General features: G+C 43.0%; 1 protein-coding gene across 6 annotated transcripts in view; it reads left to right on the top strand.

Annotated features, from left to right (window-relative positions):
- The window catches only part of clcn3 (chloride channel 3), a 40,206-nt gene that overhangs the window by 10,280 nt on the left and 10,381 nt on the right, over positions 1 to 19,545 (top strand). For 2 of the 6 annotated variants that reach the window (XM_031732309.2, XM_031732307.2), the window contains exons 2-11: positions 497 to 678; positions 14,297 to 14,457; positions 15,274 to 15,373; positions 16,529 to 16,716; positions 17,101 to 17,223; positions 17,845 to 18,051; positions 18,185 to 18,265; positions 18,363 to 18,615; positions 18,918 to 19,204; positions 19,293 to 19,479. In XM_031732309.2, the coding sequence (XP_031588169.1) occupies positions 516 to 678; positions 14,297 to 14,457; positions 15,274 to 15,373; positions 16,529 to 16,716; positions 17,101 to 17,223; positions 17,845 to 18,051; positions 18,185 to 18,265; positions 18,363 to 18,615; positions 18,918 to 19,204; positions 19,293 to 19,479 (1,750 nt within the window). In that variant the 5' untranslated portion in view covers positions 497 to 515. Of the gene's footprint in view, positions 1 to 496; positions 679 to 4,809; positions 5,127 to 7,510; positions 7,926 to 14,296; positions 14,458 to 15,273; positions 15,374 to 16,528; positions 16,717 to 17,100; positions 17,224 to 17,844; positions 18,052 to 18,184; positions 18,266 to 18,362; positions 18,616 to 18,917; positions 19,205 to 19,292; positions 19,480 to 19,545 lie in introns of those variants that run through there. The other 4 variants (XM_031732310.2, XM_031732308.2, XM_039609827.1 and 1 more) reach the window with 3 other exon arrangements.

Raw genomic sequence — 19,545 nt, 5'->3', positions numbered from 1 at the left:
TGTAATATCTTTATTATGCTGTGAACTTTATATATTATTCAACTAGTACAGATGGAGATAAAAAAGTATGTGTGATACATGAAAAAGAGAGAGGGTAAAATTTTCTGTTTGGGGTGGGATAAAATGTATTTGCAGACCCGTGACGTGTGTGGATGTGTGACAGTGTAGGATCGTGTGAATAAGTCTCCATTCACACTGGACTAAAGACCAGTCTGCAACCATTTGGCATCCACTGGTCATGAAGTAATGATGGGTGTTCTTCGACCAGTTGTGAGCCCCAGTCACACAGGTCTACAGACCAGTCGGTGAATGTATCAACCATCAAAGCATCGCTGTATTTGATTCCGATGTGTTTGTTGTGCCCGCCTATCATTGCTATTTACCTGCTAACATACCACCCTGCTGACGTGCGCCCGCCATAGACTCACTTCACCATGTAGACTCTTTAATCAAGCACAATATGTATAACTCCACCGCTCCCCTCCTTATCACCCAGGGTCCCGGCGCGTTGCTAAATGGAGTCGGAGCAGCTGTACCACAGAGGCTACTGCAGGAACAGCTACAACAGCATCGCCAGTGCCAGCAGCGACGAGGAGCTGCTGGATGGAGCCGGCGTCATCATGGACTTCCACACCACCGAGGACGACAACCTGCTGGATGGGGACGCTGCCTCCCCAGGTAGGGAGTACGGGAAATTCTTTTCCTGCAGTTTGATTGGTCAGAATCTGGACATCTTGAGCTTCCCTTCACGAATCCCCCGACCCTCCTGTCCTTGAACTCTCAGTGAGCTTCCCCATCGTTGCCATCTTACGGTTCTCTGTTGGTCTCTGGTTGTGAGTCATCACACTGCTGATGCTTGTGTGTGCTTCTGTCTTGTGCCACCGCCACCCTCATCGTCATCATCAACAACTGTTCTCCATGTCAAACCCTGGAAAAACTTTCTCTTAAACCATCCACCCAGCATCATTGTCCTGCTTCCATTTTCACCATTCTCACAAATGGTTGAAGACACGTGAACTTTCACAGTTATCTTATCTCATATTCACTTTCTAAATTTTCTTTAAGAACCATTAACCATGTCTTCCTGTTTTTACCCATGAATATTTCTGGAGCTGTATTACCAATATGATAGTTTTCATCAATTAAATGTAACACAACCAGTAACAAACATACTTTTTTATATCTAATGTAAAACAGGCATTGTACTTAACTGATTATCAATGACCTTTTTAATATTGTCCAATTAAAACTGAGGTAATTAGCTGTTTTGTAACCATATGTAAGGCAGTTTCAGCAGCTCCATTTAGTTTTTTTTCTTCCTTTGTTCATTTGTTTGCTGTCTCTGCATACCACCTTATTTGTAATTGTTGCTCTGTTGAGTGGTTTTATAGTTTGTCCTCTTCTAGCATCCTGTTTATTTTGCCGTGCTGTTTCCCTCGATCATTTTGACCTTATCACCTCTTTAATGTTCTTGCTTCCTGTTTCCTAAAGTGTGCCTCATTGCATGTTGTCATTTCTGCTTTTGTGCTTTCTCCTCCTCCTTTCGTCCCTTGGCACATGCAGACGTTCCTGTCAGGTAGCTGTGAAGCCGAGGTGGTGAGAGTAATAGTACTGTCATGTGGCAGAGCGAGTTGATCCGCTGTGTTTTGCCAAGTTGGATCAAATGTTACAGTCATTACTTCATTCAGACAGCGCTGAATGTGATTTCTCCCGTGCTTCTGACTGCCAGGCTGCCACGTTTCATAATTCCCATCATGCCTATCATTTTTCAACGCGGTCACCCGTTTCTCATTCAGTCAGCATCTCAGTGGTGCTCCGACTCGCTTATCCCCATCAGCACCCAATCCGCAGCTTCCTGTTTTCTCTTCCTCGTCTGAGTAAATATGCTGATTCATTTAATTTCTTACTCGCAGCTGATCAAACAGAGAGCGCGCGCCGTGCTGAGGATCGTGTCAGAGGTGTCGGCCGAGCTCGGCTCTCCAAATATGAGCGCCTCGTGTATAGTCAGAATACCTCTGCGTTGGAGCGGTGTCTCTCTTTGAATGCAGAATGAAGGCTGATTTTGGCAAGCTAGTTTGTTTATGCAGGGGATAAAGGCACTGCATTCAGTTTCAACCCTGTTTTGAGTGTTTGTTTAGCAGAGAGGTTATTTTCCCTCTGTGATAAAAGGATAATTAGGATCAACTGCTTCTATTTGATACATTTCTTGGATTGCAGATGGCATAAAATGAAGATACAGTACACAACGACAATATAAGCGCTCACTTCTTTTCTTTTTCTTTTTTTTTTGGTAAGCCTGTGCTGAAAGCAGAATCTTGACTGTCATCTTTCTTTTCTGTGGTCCCGGCAAATGCAGCTCTTCTTGCATGCTGAGTAGTGCAGCCGTGCATCTCTGCCACTTTCCCTTCTCCCTCTCCTGACTTTAAATCTGCAAAGTAAACACTAGTACCTGTAGCCAAGCATACACATTTACTCTAAGAGTCAGTCTAAGTAAAGGTTTAAAGGTTTCACGGGGGGAGTTTCTTGTAGTAAAGTGAAGCTTAGCAGGGTCATAACAACCTGTTGAGTCATTTTCATCATTAAACAGTGAAACTGAGGGTGACCAGGCTAGTCAGAGGGGAGACACATGACTTTTAACTGCATGGGCGACCAGACAAGAGGGAGGTTGTACGGAACAAGAAATAAGTAAATCAAGTTTGGCTGGATTTTAAAAAAAAAGTATCCTGACAGGATCTTAACAGGAGCAGCAAAGCCATCAGCTGTAGAGCTAAGTCAGGTTTTTAGCTGAATGCTCACATTGTTGCTTGAAGAATGATTTATATCTGCAGGTAGATTTAGCATGCTAACATGTCTCATGGCTATTACACAACCTGATTATCTCCATTTGGTTGTTGTTCGTCATCAGGTTTGCTTCAGTCACTGGGACTTAACAATCACATTTGGAGATGGGAGAAGAAAAAAATAGAAAGGCAAATTAATTTGTTACCTGAAGACCTATTTTAAGGCAAATCCCCTTCTTGTTGTAAAAATAAATGTGTAGTTTACATCCATCCATAGGGGCTAGAGCTTATCCTAGCTGTCGGGTCGGCATTCTGTCCCAGGGCCAGCACTGAGTGATGCACAACCATTTACAGTCACCAGCTAGCCCGTTAAGCATTGAGGGGGATGCTGGAATACCCAGAGAGAAGCAATACAGGCACAGGAAGAAGATGTGAACCCAGCCAGTGCTTCCTGTGAGCAGTGATAGTGCTAACCACTGTGCAGTTTATTTTCTGCCTAAACCTAAATAGTGATTCATAACTGCTGTTCTTTCAGCATTTTTTTTAATTTGTTATAAAAGTGGTCTTTTTTTTTATCTTAAAGTAATATTGGCAAATTTAGGTTTGGTTTTAGGTCAGACATAAACCTCAGTCCATTCACCTCAGAAGTTTGATAAGCGTGGAAAAACAGGGGTTTGCTTTGCTCCTTAGGAAAGTAGAGTCATGAATGTGTTGTTAGCAATACAGCTCGATCCTTTTTTTATTTTTTTGGTTTTTTTTCTTTGTTCGTTAAAAACACTGCTGCAGCACGTTCCCGGGTAGACACTGGTCAGTTCTGTGTGTGGCTTATTTAGCCAAAGTCACAAATACATAACAGTGGCTATACTGACCACAACGTTTAGAGTTTAACTGCTGTTTATGTGCACTGCCACCATCTTGGATTGTTAAGCTGAGGCCAGTGGGGCTGCTTTGACGTTCCAAGTTGGAAATCTGACCTGAGGACATATTCCAGCTGTAAATTTCCACTTCAAAAGAAAACATCTTTATATGGAGCACACCTCTTCCACTTCAGCATGAGCTACACCTTAGTGTTTCTCACTGAACCGCAAAGCTGTGACATCCAACGTTGTGATTGGTCAGCTGCAGTGATGGCGCTGGAACAGCAACACTGTATATACTGTCAAAACATTAAGAAAACAGTGACATTGTATACACAACTACAGCACTGAAGTTAGTTTTTGGTCTGATTTAGCATTTTGACATGTTAGCTTATTAGTATAAAATTATGAACCTGTTTTATAGATATTAGTATATTAGTGTTTGTAAAATAGCCCACCCAGAATTTTTGACGCAGTTACTAAAAGTAATATTTAGGAGATATGGGCTGATAGTATTATAGTTCCTTAAATGTCTTATAGCACATTTTATAGTAATTGTTTGGTATTGCTTGGCGTATACCAATCCAGGGTTTACACCAACCATGGAGCTGGATCACTGAAGACACTGAAATTCATTCTGTGTGGAAATATTGAGGATGGCTTTGAGAGTTTTCGTCTTTGTCTTGTCTCTTTATGTGCAGATAGTAGCAGAGGGTGTGTTTCAGGTACCGAGTGTTTATATAAGAGGGATTGGCTTAAATTTCCGTGTCTTCAGGTTCTGTTCGTGTACTCTGAAAGTGGTGAACAGGTGAAAGCATAGATTAACCTTAAGCTATCACCTTTTGTGTTCTCACTGCTGCTACAAACAGATGTGAGAGAAAACACTAATTATACACTAATGACGCAGTCACACAGAGAAACCCTTTTCTCCTTTTAATAAATCTTTAATAACTAATAGTAATTTAAAGCTAATGACTGGCTTCCTTTCCACATTGATATTTTGGACCATATTGTAATGCAGCACATTACTACAGGCCTGGGCTCCACCTACCTGACTCGTCATTCATGCTTTGTGTGTGATAGACGTGGAACAGCATTCCCATGAACCAGTCTGGGTGCCGGCCGGTGTGAGCGAAGGAAATCTCTGGATGAATGCCTTTCCTTGAAGTTGGTGTGCTGCCCGTGTCTGCTTCTCTGTGCTATTTTTACATGAGGGGTGGGTTCATAGAAAACCCCGTAAAGCCGTCCTCTGAGCTAAGACTGCAGTGTGACCAGGGAGCCGGATCACTCAGTAGTCCCATGGAGTGTTGGAGTGAGACTTGTTGCACTGGACTTGTACTGGAACACATTTTATGGAAACCTGAGAGACTTCTTGTGGTTTTTCTGCTTTGAAGTGCTGACAGGGGCTTGTTTTAAAGAGGGAGGTGACAAACTATGGCTGATATCACCTGTGCCACTGCTGAGCAGTGATAACGCAGCGTGACAAAAGGTAAGGGGCTTGTGAACTTGTGAAATCCTAGAATAAGACATATTAAGCCTGAAACCACAAAGAGGGAACTGAGTCTGGCTTTTGTTTCATATAATAACACATGATTACACTGAGTTTACGAAACATCTTTGAAACATAGGGACTGATTCTTTTGGGATTTTACCTATGACATCGTTTTCAGTTATTTTGGAGATGTTTAACCAGTAATGTTGGTTAATGTTGGTTATAGCACTGAAGCTTTGGGAAGCCCAGATAATATCTCGGTTGTTTTTGAGAGTTTTTGTTTGTTTGTTTTTGTTAGTTTTGGTCTGTGGTTGTAGTTCTGACATGTGTGACACTTGTGTTTTTTTGTTTTTTTTTACAGCCCTCATAAAGGTTTCATTTTCTTATTGGATGCTAAAGGCAAGACAGGCATCAGTACCCAACTACTGCTTTCTGCTTTCTTTCTTTCCAACCATGGACTGACAGAGATTTCAGATAAAAACTGGTGTAGAAAGTTTTCTTTATCATTTTAGGATGTAAGTAGAGGTGGACCAGTCTAAACTTGATTTTCACTATAGCAGTTCCACTTTAACTTTACACTTTGCTCTATCCACTTGTTAAATAATGACATTATAATGCACCTACTGTGCTGGCTGAGGCTCTAGTGTTTTCAGTGGTTTTTATTGACTTTTATTGGGATTATTCATGTGTAGCGAGTCTTCAAGTGAGGTTTTTACAACTTCACCGTGTCACGGACAGCAAATATTGTTGCACTTCAGAAATGAATCAGTCTGTTGTGGAGTAAGATTTCAACATGGATGTTAGTAACTCAAACTAAACAGCAACATATTAATGACTAACCTTGTGCTGTGGATGAGCTCAACTCTTGGCTAAACATGAATGTTTACTGAGAACAGTCTAACCCACATCCTACATCTTTCCTGTGCTAATATGTTTTACACTGGCATAACCATAGCTCTACTGCTGGTCACAAGGCAGCAGATATACGCTTACTAGCTCAATTTACCTAGCCTTCAAAAACGTTGCTAGCATTTACTTTTCTGTCTTTGTTTACGTCCACTGTTTAATGTGTCACAGTGCTTGTTTGCCTTTGGGATTTGAAGGAGCTTTTGGATTGGTAAATGACTGATGACATCAGATTTACCAAGTGTGATTCTCATGAGTCTTAGTCATGTAGGTGTGCTCTCTGCATTTAATATCTGTACATATATTAAGTGTAATTGCATTTAGCTCATTGGAACTAGCTTGATTACGGTGTAAAATCAAATTATTCTTACAATAATTAAAAATAATAAAAATAACAAAGCTACGTTTTAATGGCTTAATGCAGTGTGAGAATTGTCTTTACAGAGAAACTGTAAACGTGGCATGATGAAGACCAAAATGTCAAAAGTAAATTAAACACTTAAACAACTAAAAGAGGAATTTGATATGGCATTAAGGACCTTAAATATTTCATTGAGAACGTATGTTAATAATAATGAATTTGTTAGAAGCGACAAGTTGTTTTCATTCGTAATTTTTATTTACCATTGTATTATTTTTGTCTATGTTCTTAGTTTTCCATTCAATTTTATTTATTGTGTAATATAATCTATGAATTAGCATATAGATTTTTTTGGTTAATTTTCATTTAATTTTTCCTTTTTATTTTTGCAAATTTGGGCTTCACTTTGCTCTCAGGCAGAATGATTTCTGTGTTTTCTCGGGGTGCACTGAAGGCTTTGTCCTCGCTGCTGAGGGTTCAGTTCCCCACCTGGCCATTTGCATGTCATCCCCTGACCTCTGTACTGTTACATATATGGTCATTATGTGGTTTTTTTGGCAGTTTTAGTCCTCCCTGCAGGGACTAAGCAGATCTAATGGGGATTTGATTTTCCTGAAATGACGCACATCAGTCTTAAAACTGCTCACACCACTCAGGTGCATCTTAAAATGTTTTGCATATTTTTTATACTCTATGATAGGCCAGAGACTATTAAAAAAATAATATCAATCTGACATTATTTTGTTGTCAGTAATTTGAAACCAGAATATATCTAATTAAGTATTATATGAGACAAAGAAAAGCAAGAAGCATTCACATTTGGACATTTTGGCTCAGAAAAATTAATTAATCGTAAATTTCTGGTCAAATTTATTGCTAGTTAGCTATTTTGCCTTTTTTAAAGCATGGTGTGTGTGTTTCACTGCATACGGCTCTGTAAAAACTTTCTTTTATCCTCCTTACTGCAGTGCGTAGAGTGGAATTTTCCGTTTTGGAGCTCACCAACTCCACTGCTTGTAAAACACACGCACACCCCTGTGACCCGGCACTATGGTTTCTTCCGTAAGAGGCAGGGCTCAGTGATCTCCCTTAGCAACTAAAGCGGGTAGGGCCGACCGGCCTGTGATCGCCTTTCCCTGTGTATGATGACATCATCAACTCTAGCAGTCAGCTGCTGCAGTGAGGAGCGAGCGAGGAGGAAAAGGAAGGGGAGGGAGGGAGGACTGTGCGCGCGCTCGCTCTCTCTCTCTCTCACACTCACTCTCACACACACACACACACGTTTTCCGCTCAAACACACACGTGCGCGCTCTCTCTCACACACAGCTCCACTTGTCTTCCTCTGGTAAACATGGCAGCGGGAACAGCGAATGGCACACGCAGCGAGCATAGCCTAATGAAACCGAGCACGGTTTAGCTTAGCCTCATCTAAACTGTCAACATGGAGGAGGAGGACGCGGCGGCCGATCCCTATTTGCCTTACGACGGGGGAGGTGACACCATCCCCCTGCAGGAGATCCCTAGAAGAGGTAACGACACGTCCCCCTCTTCCCTTTTACTCCCCTTCCCTCTTGATTCCCTCCTTTTCTAACGCTGCTGCGATGACATAGGTCGACCTCCTTCTGCTTGTACACTTGAGTGCATGTATCCATATGGCAGGTGGAGCAAACGACTGCCTCCTCTGCTTTATGGACCACAAGCTGCCATTTCCACAGTCAACAAGCTATCTAGCCTGCACGTTCCTGCTCTGGCCTCTCCTGCTGATGATTAACCGGCCGTGTGTGCACGTCAGCCAAAGATAATGAGATAAAGACGGGGTGGATTTGGTGTGAAGACTCGAGCCCGGGCCTGAGAACATCACGGGCATCCATTTTAATTTGTGCACAGACGTTCTGCAGAAGCTGCTGGTTGTGCACATGTAAGCTGGATGTTTGTACATCTGCGCTGCTGTGCGTCTTTGCAGCCTGTCACAGCCTTCCCTGCAGTGAGTGTGAGGACACCTGTTGGCAAGATACAGGATGTCAACTCGCATCAATCAACCAGGCTATCTTTTTTTTTTAAATGACATGTTCTCTGCTCTAATCTTTATCTTTCCTCTGTGGCGTTCAGGGAGTCAGGAGTTGGTTCCTCTAGGCCTTGTTAGATTTTTTACGGTGAGCGAGCAGGGACAAAACACTCCTCGTAAGCTTAGGAGGCAACCCCTACTCCCAGCATTCACACTTCAGTCAGCAAATGTCTTTTGTTTTCATCAGTTTAATATTGTTACTCTGGAATTTCTAGCAATTTTATGGTCAAAAGCACACAAGCTGTACTGCTGAAAAGTTTGAATTAAAGGTGAAAGTGGACACGGTGCAGTGCGCAGAGTACAGGCACTGCAAAACAAACTTATAGTAAGTCGATCGTCTTGTGGTCGTTGACCCGAAACACTGTGGCCTCGTCTCAGCTTGGTGTGCAGTACGTAAACACAACCGTTTGGACTTTGATCCATTTTTCTGTCCGCCTGGTTCATGGTACTCCAGGGGCTCCACCAGTGTGGACAGCACGCTGCTGTCTGTCCTCAGGCTCTAATGGGATCATTTATGATCACATGATGGCTGAGAAATCTAACCCTGATGACCCAGCTGCCTCTAAACCCTTTTTTTGAATTACTCAACAGTAGTAGAGTAGATCTAATGAAGATTAATACAGCTGTGGTTGTTGGAGTGAAGCATGAAACCTCTAGTCACTTCTCATTTCATTGGTGATGGTTGCACAGGAAGGCTGTGTCTGTTCATTTAGAGAAGTGCGTTCTCCACTGTCAGCAAGACTCCGTGCACTCTGACGTGGCGTTCTTCCCCCGATGCAGAATCGGAGTGTCACAGTGCCAATGCACAGGGGAACATAACTGAAGCCTTCTTTTTCTTTTCTTTTTTTTAATATGCATGTGTATTGTCTGCATGGCTGCTGAACCGTCCAAGCACAATGTTGGAAACCTGCGCACATGCAGTCCCCTCTGGTTTCTGGTTTCCGTGGCGTCACCATCCACGCCTGCAGTGGGACTAATGAGTGCCTGAAAGCGCAGCATCATCAGGAGGGGCTCGTCTGGTTTATTCCATTAGAGAAATCTGCTGTTTTGAAACGTTTCCCTTCTTCATTGAGCCACGTTGGTTCTGCAGTGTAGAGCAGCAGTCGTGTCTTTATCCTCCGTCGTATTCGTAGGCAGCTACTGCTGTGATCAACACACCAGTCGACAGCAGAAAATAATAAAGGCAGTTCATCTCTTTCGTAAAGCATTCACTTTTCACTTTTGTTTTTCTATAAATGTGGCCTTTATCAGGTTTGAGGATGGGCTGGAACATCTGCAAAAGAGCAATAGCAACACATGGTGCACTGACGTAAACATGGAGGCCAGTGTAGTCAGCATTTACGGTGTCGGTTATGTCGATGTGCTGTAGAAACCTGCAAAATCGTGAGCTCCAAGATAAATGGAGCCAACTATGGGCTTCTGTGGCTGCCACTTCTGCATGGAGGGTTAGGTTTGTGACTTAAATGACTACACTGAAACACAGTTAGGCAAAATTTAAGGATGTGATGAAACATTTATAACCACATCCATCAGCACTTCGCTAGATGACTCTCACAGTAAGATACTAGAGTCCAGGAAGTGACATACAAGTACCTTTACTTCTGATTTGACTATTTAGATGTGCTCTGTACTCGATTCTCGCCTATGAAAATGAGAAGTGAAATGATTAGATTCTGTGTAATATGTGCTGCTCTTCACGTTGTCATGAAAACGAGTTACACACACAGACACAGACACAAATAAATTGGGTCACCTTAGGCTGTGGTATGATGAACCTGTTCTAAAGTTGGACATTTCTCTAACCAAACTGTTTGTGGTCGTGTTCGTGGTTAGCATTTATTAACTAGTTGTCAGCTGTGTGGTGGGGTCTTTTTATTTCCTGTTCAGTCATGCTGGGTTTTTTCCACTCCTCTCATGAGTCAGGCTGTGAATCATCTACAAAGGCACCATGATGATAATTTTGGATAATGATTTTTTTCAATTAAAGGGTAACAGCAGGGCTAAAGGATTTTGAGAAAATTATTTTTTGTGACAAATACTGTAATTCCGTTTTGTTTTTTGTTTTTTACAGTGAGTCAGGCTTCAGTATTTACTTTTTTATCTTTTTCAGTCATCCATGTAACGGTTTGATACGTTGCTCATACCGAGGCTGCTGGCCGCCTGTGAGCCCTGGATAGCTTTAGCTTTAGCACCTTTTTCTTTGTAAGCTTCTTTGAAAAGTCCATGTGTCAGCTGCGTGAGGGTGATGCAAGTATCTAAGTAGGGTATCGTTTCATTTTTGAGGTGGTCTCCCTCTGATTTACCCTGGCAAAATTGTGTCTTCAATCACAGTGAGGAGCTTCCATGCTAACCACTTGTTAGCATGTGGCTGTGTGACGACTGTTTGCCTGAAACGGACTGCCTCATAATCAAACATACATGAAGCTGTCTGTCTGGTCAGTCCGGTCTCTGGCCAGTCCATTGGTGATGCACTGTGTGTTTTCCTCTCTGCCACACATAGAACTGAGGATGCAAGAGGCAGGTGAAGATAAACTTAGGCTTATACTTAAAATAACATCATTTAATTTCATTAAATAAAAACTGTCTTGATATATTTAATGTCAGCTAAACAGCACATGCTGCAGAGCTCTGTCAGCAGAGGTTGTTATAGCAACAGGATATCCAACTTGTGGTGGTAGAACATCATCAAAGCAAAGAAAGCAATTGAAATTTGTTCTCAGTAAACTAAAACCACCCAAATTCTAGAAGGATTTTTGTCACTCTTTTGTAGTTACTATGCAGATCTAACCTTGATGAGTCAAAGGAAACTCGATACATAAACAAAAGCTTTGGTCACACCCCCATATTTCTACCTTTGTTATTTGTTGAGCCCTTATAGGTGCACCTAGTTTATTGACCTGTCCAAAGCAAACGTATGAGGCTTGTGCTAAGAACTGAGTCATCGTCCCAACGCCCCTTCACTCAGCCAATCCATCCCCGCACTGTAACCGTCACTCTGAAATCAAAATGGAGACGGATACAATCTCTTTAATGCATCTCCTTATTGCTGCTGACTCCACAGCAGCTGCAGTAGTATCTTACACAGTCACTACTCCTTACTGTTCACTGGACAGGATAGGCAGCGTCTAATCAGGAGCCATTTCATCCCTGCTTCTTCCCCTCCTACATCCTGTCAAACCTCAAAGGGAGCGATATGAGCTAATAAGCAGCTCTTTCAGAATCTCTGTTACGGCCCCGTTCAGGTCTGTGGGAATCAGGCTTTACTCTGGACTAATGTCTCAGAAAGATTTTGACCCCACTGCAGTAGTAGTTAATGATGTGGCCGTGTAGGAATGCAGAGGAAAACACGTGGATGTGTTTTATGATCTGTTTTAATGACCCCAACCACTTAAGGTCACAGCGATGAACAAACCTTTGTGTGATAAGCCCCGCTCATTCTTAGTTGCGCAAGATATAAAAAATGTAAAGAGGAGTTTTATTGTGATGCCTGGAATTGATGTTTGCTGTGCTGAAGGTCATGAGAGTTACCCCGTTGTATGTTTTGACTGGCTTGGCACTTAAACTGTATTTATACTTCTCTCTGTGTGTGGGTACCATATAATGAAATCCTGTTTCTACTGTAGGCTGTTTCTTTTTATTCAGAAGTTGAATTTATCTGATATTATATTTGCATATCTTACTAAATACTTAAATAAAACAATTATAATTTGTTTTGTAAACTTCTAGCACAGTTATTTAGTTTAGTTTTACTCTTTGTCTCCGGGACTGTGCACAAAAACAGCGGTGTCATGACATGATGGGCTCGTTTTTGGAAATGGCCACAAGAGGAACTGCAGGTTTCTTTTATCCTTCCATGTTTGCAGCGCTTTTATTTCAATCAGGGTGACTGTGCATCTAATTAATTCTAAGAGGAATGGCTTCTTAGAATTGGCTTGTGTGTGTGGGGGTGTGTGTGTGGGGGTGTGTGTGTGTCTCATAAGAATGAAAATCTATACATGTTTTCAATCCTTTAGGGAGCTCAGTCTGTTCTTTGTTGGACTTATTTATATAGCTCCAAATCACAACAGCAGTCGCCTCAAGGCGCTTGTGAGGGTTGTTTATAAAATAGTCTTTTAAAGTTGTCTAAATATTAGAAAGTGTCATTGCATTCACATGCAGCCTTGTTACTTCCTGTGAGTAACTTTCTGAAGATGACTATCTTGCATTTCCGTGCGTTCATCTTGAAGCTCAGAGAGCACCAAAGTATTAAACGAGCTCAGCATGAAGATCTGAAAAAGCTTTTTTGCTTAGATGTCCCAGTAAAATATCTGAAAGTCTTGTTTATGAAGACGTTCTGGTGTAGGTGCTCACCTGTTAAAGACAATAAAATACAAACATTGTATCTTTTGTCCCCGTCATTATCAGCTGGGTCAGGTAGGACTTGTAGTGTAAGCAGCACCTTGTGAGCCATCTTACTGTCTGCTTTGGTGGTGTTGGTTTTAACACACACAGTAATTACACCCATGTTCTTATTTGTTCATTAATCTCATATTGTTGAATGTACCCAAACAGGAGAAACGAGCTATACTTGTTGGATTTGCAGGCCTTACTGTTGTGTCATTTAATCTTATTGTTGCGCACAGTTCAGTCTTTGTTTTCAGATGAATACTTGTGTTATCTGAAGGAGGCTCGGGCTCGATTTACTGACAGTTTCAAATGTCAGAGGATGGACTTTTCTCTGATTTCTCAAACAGGCTTTGTCCCAAGTTAAACAAACTAAATGGCGCTCTTAAGGAAACCTGCTGCATTATACAGATGTTGTGGAGGGATTTTTAAGTATCCCACAGGTCGCTGTTGTACATCAGAGATCATTTCTCATCACGCCGCCGCCTCAGGCAGCAAAGAGAAATGTCAGCCGTGTAAAGCCTGTGATGCTTCTCAGATAAGAAGCAGAGAATCGGCCCCTCAACTCGCCCTGATGTGTGTGCGTCTGTGTGTGCAGAATGATGACTCAGTATGTTTTGTTCTGTGCTCATACTGAGCATGTCCATCCTGCCAGAGCAGGTCAGATCTAACCAGTGACTCCCGGCGTCTCATCCCAGCATAATGAGCAAAGTCATTGCACAGAATGAGAGGATCAGCCCATCTCTGAAAGGGCAGCTAACAATGTTTGCTGCTCTTTCGCTTATCATTAATGAATATTTCCTGATAATAATCCAAGTCATGTTCAAGTCATTACTTACAAGATAGAAGTGGTTATTCGGCCTTAAGGGAGTCACATGGTCCTGCAGCCTGTGGACGAGTGAAGCAGAATTCAAAATAGCTTTTACCCTCAAATTTTTCCAGTCCAAAGCAAACCTAAACATACATAAATATATTAAAAATGTAATGGACTTTAATGTTTAGATCTAGTTTGTAGAGGTGAGCACTTATAATTAGTTATGGGTTTTGTTCCACATGAGGTGATGGACTGGAGTGTTTCCAGCAGTCTCATTAAATCTCAGTGATGGACGTGCAGTGATCTCTGCGGTGCTTCTGATGGGGCTCGCTTATCGAAGAGGTGTAACTGTAATGCAGCCGAGGCAGCACTGTGAGCGATCTCTTTCTTTCTTTCTTTTTTCAAGGATTATATGTAAGAATCAGAAGTATAAACTGCCAAAATGTATTGTTTAAAAAGTCATCAGACTGATGTATGGTGTAACATTGTAAGCCTGCTCACACAACCTCCTGGTTTCATACATTGTGGGAAAAAATATCATATTTCTTGTTTTTTACTCTTTCAAATATGTTTTGAATGTCAATAGTCTTCTTTTAAAAAACTGGACTGTGAACTTGTGCTCTTCGTTTTTTCTTCAGGATCTAACTACGCCATGTCAAACGGGGGCGGGGCTCCCAGCAGCTCCACCCACCTGCTGGACTTCCTAGAGGAGCCCATCCCTGGTGTTGGGACCTACGATGACTTTCACACCATCGACTGGGTCCGTGAGAAGTGCAAGGACCGCGAGAGACACCGGAAGGTGAGGACACCGATACCAAACCAGCTCAAAAAATAAAAACTTTTCAGCTTCGAGCAAAAATGTTTATACTTTGATATACCAACCAGTTTGTGTGTATATTATAAAACCTGTCAGAGCTTTCACCCAGAGACAGAAGAATATTTTTAATATTTTGGAAAGAAAATATTCTTCTTCATGGGCCACAAACAACACTACTTAATTTAAAGAAAAAAATATGCTTCATACCACTGTGTTATGCACTTCCTGTTGTATAAACAGTTTGTTTGGGTCACATAAAAGAAAAAATGTCAGGTAGGATCAGGACCTACAGCCCTGATGGCTTAACAGAGAAGGTAAACAACACTTATGTACTAAGAGAAACTCAAAACTTTACCAGCAGAAGTTCCAACAAAAATGATATCCCTTCTTATAATGTTTATACTTTATACAAAGTCGACCACAGTTTCCAAATTATAAATTAAAAGATCAATTTCTTATCCACCACTAGCATTCACAGGCTAAGTGTGTGGGAGATTTTTTGGGGCCCTTCAGTTGGTTTTACTGCAGGACGCTGCAGGACAGTCTGAATGTTATTTGCATACCCGGTGTTATCCGCCCCTCAGCTGACTGTTTTATTGAGGCAACAGTGGAAATCATGCCTGTAGAGGTGGTGTATTGTCACTGAAGGTCACTGTTTTTACCCCCTCAGCTGTAAAAGGCTGATGAGGTATTGTTAACCTTTCCCTCACTTGCATTACTCTCACTGTAAGTTGATCTAATAGTTTTATTTTTAGCCGTTGATGCTTGTTATTGAGCCTTTTGCGTGTGTTGATACAGATCAATAGTAAGAAAAAGGAGTCGGCATGGGAGTTCACCAAGAGCCTGTACGACGCTTGGTCCGGCTGGCTGGTGGTGACGCTCACTGGCTTGGCATCAGGTAACACACATGTGGTACTAAAGTGCACACAGCTCTTATCTGCCCTGCTGGTGACTCTCACATGCTTTGCCTCAGGCAGCTCACACTCAGTCTTTCTCTTGTTCACTGTCTTGTGCTCTCGCTCACCCACCTCTTATAAGCACACTGTTCTTCCTGCAGAGCCCCACGTGACAGATCTCAGAGCCATGAAATCCTCGCCGTGTGTGTTTTATGGCCACTAAATAACAGAAAATCTTTTTCTTGCTGAGCTAGTTAAAGTGGAGTAGTTATAAAAAGGTCCAGGCGACAGAGGGGAGAAATGAGTAAAATGCATATGCCTGTTGGGTTCTTTGTGTAAAAGAAGCTCTGCACTGTGATATCACATTATATAGATTTAAAACTGGGGTGACTGAGCTGTTTTAGGGCCTAAAATGTCCATTACGTCATAAAATACAGCCTTTTGAAATCAGATAATTCTTACTGATAAACTTAGATACCACTTTCCATTGTCTCTTATCACACCAACAGGCCTGTTCCCAACTCCCCCCAAAAAACTATGGCAGGTTGTAGGAGAAGTAGGCGGATAAAATGATGGTAATAATATCACAATGACACATGTAGAAATCCAGAAATGTGGCTACACTCGGTCACATGAAGCTCAGTGATCCTGTGATGTTTACAAAGACCCATCTGATATGAAAATGTCAGCCACACAGTCCCCTTACATGCCAAAGGTCACTGGTTAGAGAACAGGAGGAGACACAGATCCCAGCGAGGGGTTTGTGTCAGGATATCCAGGTATCAGGCATTAAAATCTGTCAGATCAAACATGTGACGCTTTGTTGTTTAAGTCAGACACTGATTTTTGTGCTGTAATATTTATGCATTGAGAGCTGAAGATTGTGTAATGTGAAGATTTGCTGCAGAGTTTTATAGTGTGCGTTTAGGTTCATATTCAGTGAGGATGTTTCTCAGAATTATTGTTAAATCACCTGAAACATCTTTGTCAGGTAGTAAGCCTGGTAGTGTAGTTAGGAACTTATCTCTCTCTCTCTCTCTCTCTCTGTTTTTCTGTTCTTCACCTCACCCACTCGCCCCTGCCTTCACTTCTTTGCCCTTTTTTTTTTTCTCTTTCCTTTCCTTTCCTTTCCTTTCCTGGTTCCCTCCTCCTGCCAGGTGCTTTGGCTGGCCTGATTGACATTGCTGCTGATTGGATGAACGACCTGAAGGAGGGCGTGTGTCTGAGCGCCTTGTGGTTCAACCACGAGCAGTGCTGCTGGACGTCCAATGAGACCACCTTCGCTGAGAGGGACAAGTGTCCTCAGTGGAAGAGCTGGGCTGAGCTAATACTGGGGCAGGCTGAGGTAGAGGAACACGGGCACATGAGAGGGAGAGCATGCTGTCGATTTAAAACCAGACATTTTCCAAAAACCTGCAGTACGTATACGTGACTGCAGTGAGACCCAAGAGGCTACGGCTTCTAAGCAACAATGCAAAAATAAAACCCTTGTTGTTCAAATTGCGTAACAATTAAAAAGTCTAACAATTAAAAAGTAGACAGTTTGCAAAAGCTTTGCACCTTTTCTCATGAGCTGACTGCAGCTACAGTGACACTGACACATCAAGACGAGGGCAGACGTAGTCTCAGGCGTCCACACAAGTTTTTTTGTTATTTTTAACAAAAAGTTTGGATGTTTTTCTTCCACTCTTTAACTTTTCCCTCCCTCTTCATCCATCCCTCTCTGCAGGGCCCCGGCTCGTACATCATGAACTATTTCATGTACATCTACTGGGCTCTGTCCTTCGCCTTCCTGGCAGTTTGTCTGGTTAAGGTGTTTGCGCCGTACGCCTGCGGCTCAGGGATCCCAGAGGTGAGGAAAACATTGCTTTTGTAAGTCCTGGTACAGCTGAAACTTTCTTCATTTTTCTTCTGGTGATACATCGATGTGCATGAAGGAAATCCTTGAACTGTTAAATGGGAAATGTCTTCAGCTTCATGTTGGTAGAGAAATTCTTTCTGCAGCAGCGCAGCTCAAGATGACTTTTCATCATCGTTTTAGTCAAACTAATGAGCCAGATGGGCTTTTTTGTCTTTTTGTGTTTTCAGTGTGTGTGAAGTAGCTCGCTGGGGGATCTTTGCACACATTTTCTGATCGATCTGTCTCCCTGTGACTCTCTGTGAAAGAGTCTGATGGGTTTCAGGATCTTTTAATGTACTGAAGCACTTAAAAATTATTAGTTCAGCAGGGAGATGTGAAATATTTGACTGCTAATTTAAGGTGAGCGCTCTGAGCTATAAGAAAAAAAGGGGGGGGGGGGGGTCTTTGTTGCCATGGAAACACAAAGGCGGCATGTGTTAGACAACGACTTGAAAGCAGAGATGCAGCTCAACTAACAACCCAGTAAATTTATGTCATTATTTCATTTTAATTTTCATGTGTTTGTGTCTGATCCTGAGCACCTTGCTTTCCTCACACCTGCCTCTCCCATAGATCAAGACCATCCTGAGTGGGTTCATCATCCGGGGCTATCTGGGCAAGTGGACCTTGATGATCAAAACCATCACTCTGGTGCTGGCTGTGGCGTCGGGCCTGAGCCTGGGGAAAGAGGGCCCCCTGGTCCACGTGGCCTGCTGCTGTGGGAACATCTTCTCCTACCTCTTCCCCAAGTACAGCAAGAACGAGGCCAAGAAACGAGAGGTGAGAGCAAAAAAGTCCAAGTCCAGGCAGCACAAGTAATAAATGTTTAATACGTACAAGTGTGTTTAGTAGTTTGTGCCTGCGTGAACGAGCCCGGCTCTGGTGCTGAGGTGTGTTTGTTTTGTGCTCTCAGGTTCTCTCTGCCGCGTCAGCTGCCGGGGTGTCTGTAGCTTTTGGAGCACCAATCGGGGGAGTCCTCTTCAGCTTAGAGGAGGTGCATCAGCACTTAAACCAGTTACTATGTGGTGTTGTTTTAATGTGATGGTAACAACAACAGTATTAATCCACCAATGCTCTCCTCTCTCCTTCAGGTGAGCTACTATTTCCCTCTAAAGACGTTGTGGCGCTCATTCTTTGCCGCCCTGGTGGCGGCCTTCGTGCTGCGCTCCATTAACCCGTTTGGGAACAGCCGCCTGGTGCTGTTCTACGTGGAGTACCACACGCCATGGTACCTGTTTGAGCTCATCCCGTTCATTCTGCTCGGAGTGTTCGGGGGCCTCTGGGGCGCCTTCTTCATCAAAGCCAACATCGCCTGGTGCCGGCGGCGCAAGTCGACACGTTTCGGTATGATGTGACCTTGGGGTGACCTCACCATTTAAAACTTGCAAGGAGGTTTAATGGTGGAAACAAGTGAAATGGAATAAAGACCGTTTCTATCAGTCGATACCCTCCTCTCATGTGCTTTTTATGGTTTTAGTGACGCCACAGTGTCGTGTCTGAATTTAAAAATCCTCCTTTTTCACTTATTGAGGTCTTAAAATCAAACGCATACAAGCCTTTTTCTATGAAGCGAACAGAGCAGTCATTTAAAGAGTGTTCAATCTGCATTCGAGGCGTCTCACTCAAACCTCTGTCTCGCTCTGTAGGCAGGTACCCGGTGTTGGAGGTGATCCTGGTGGCAGCCATCACTGCGGTGGTTGCTTTCCCAAACCCTTACACGCGTAAGAACACCAGCGAGCTGATAAAGGAGCTGTTCACCGACTGCGGTCCGCTGGAGTCTTCGCAGCTTTGTCAGTACCGCAGCCAGATGAACGGCACCAAAGCCTTCTCTGATGACCAGCCAGCAGGGCCCGGCGTCTACTCCGCCATGTGGCAGCTGTGCCTGGCGCTCATCTTTAAAATCATCATGACTATATTCACATTTGGACTCAAGGTGAGAGATTTTTTTCTTTAATGATGAAGCAGATGTTTCCCCTGCGATTCTTCATCAGCACTAAAACATGTTCCTTTCTCATCCTAAGGTACCGTCCGGGTTGTTCATCCCCAGCATGGCCATTGGGGCGATCGCGGGGCGGATTGTCGGCATCGCCATGGAGCAGCTCGCATATTATCACCACGACTGGTTCCTGTTCAAGGAGTGGTGCGAGGTGGGAGCCGACTGCATCACTCCAGGGCTCTATGCTATGGTGGGAGCTGCAGCGTGCCTGGGTGAGTCAGCACATAATGGGATTGTTAAGCTTTGCCACCAGTTGGTGCCAAAGCCTTCACGTTTCA

This window comes from Oreochromis aureus, linkage group 3 (assembly GCF_013358895.1).
Source record: "Oreochromis aureus strain Israel breed Guangdong linkage group 3, ZZ_aureus, whole genome shotgun sequence".
NCBI classification, from domain to species: domain Eukaryota; kingdom Metazoa; phylum Chordata; class Actinopteri; order Cichliformes; family Cichlidae; genus Oreochromis; species Oreochromis aureus.
This window is presented reverse-complemented; position numbering and strand designations above follow the sequence as displayed.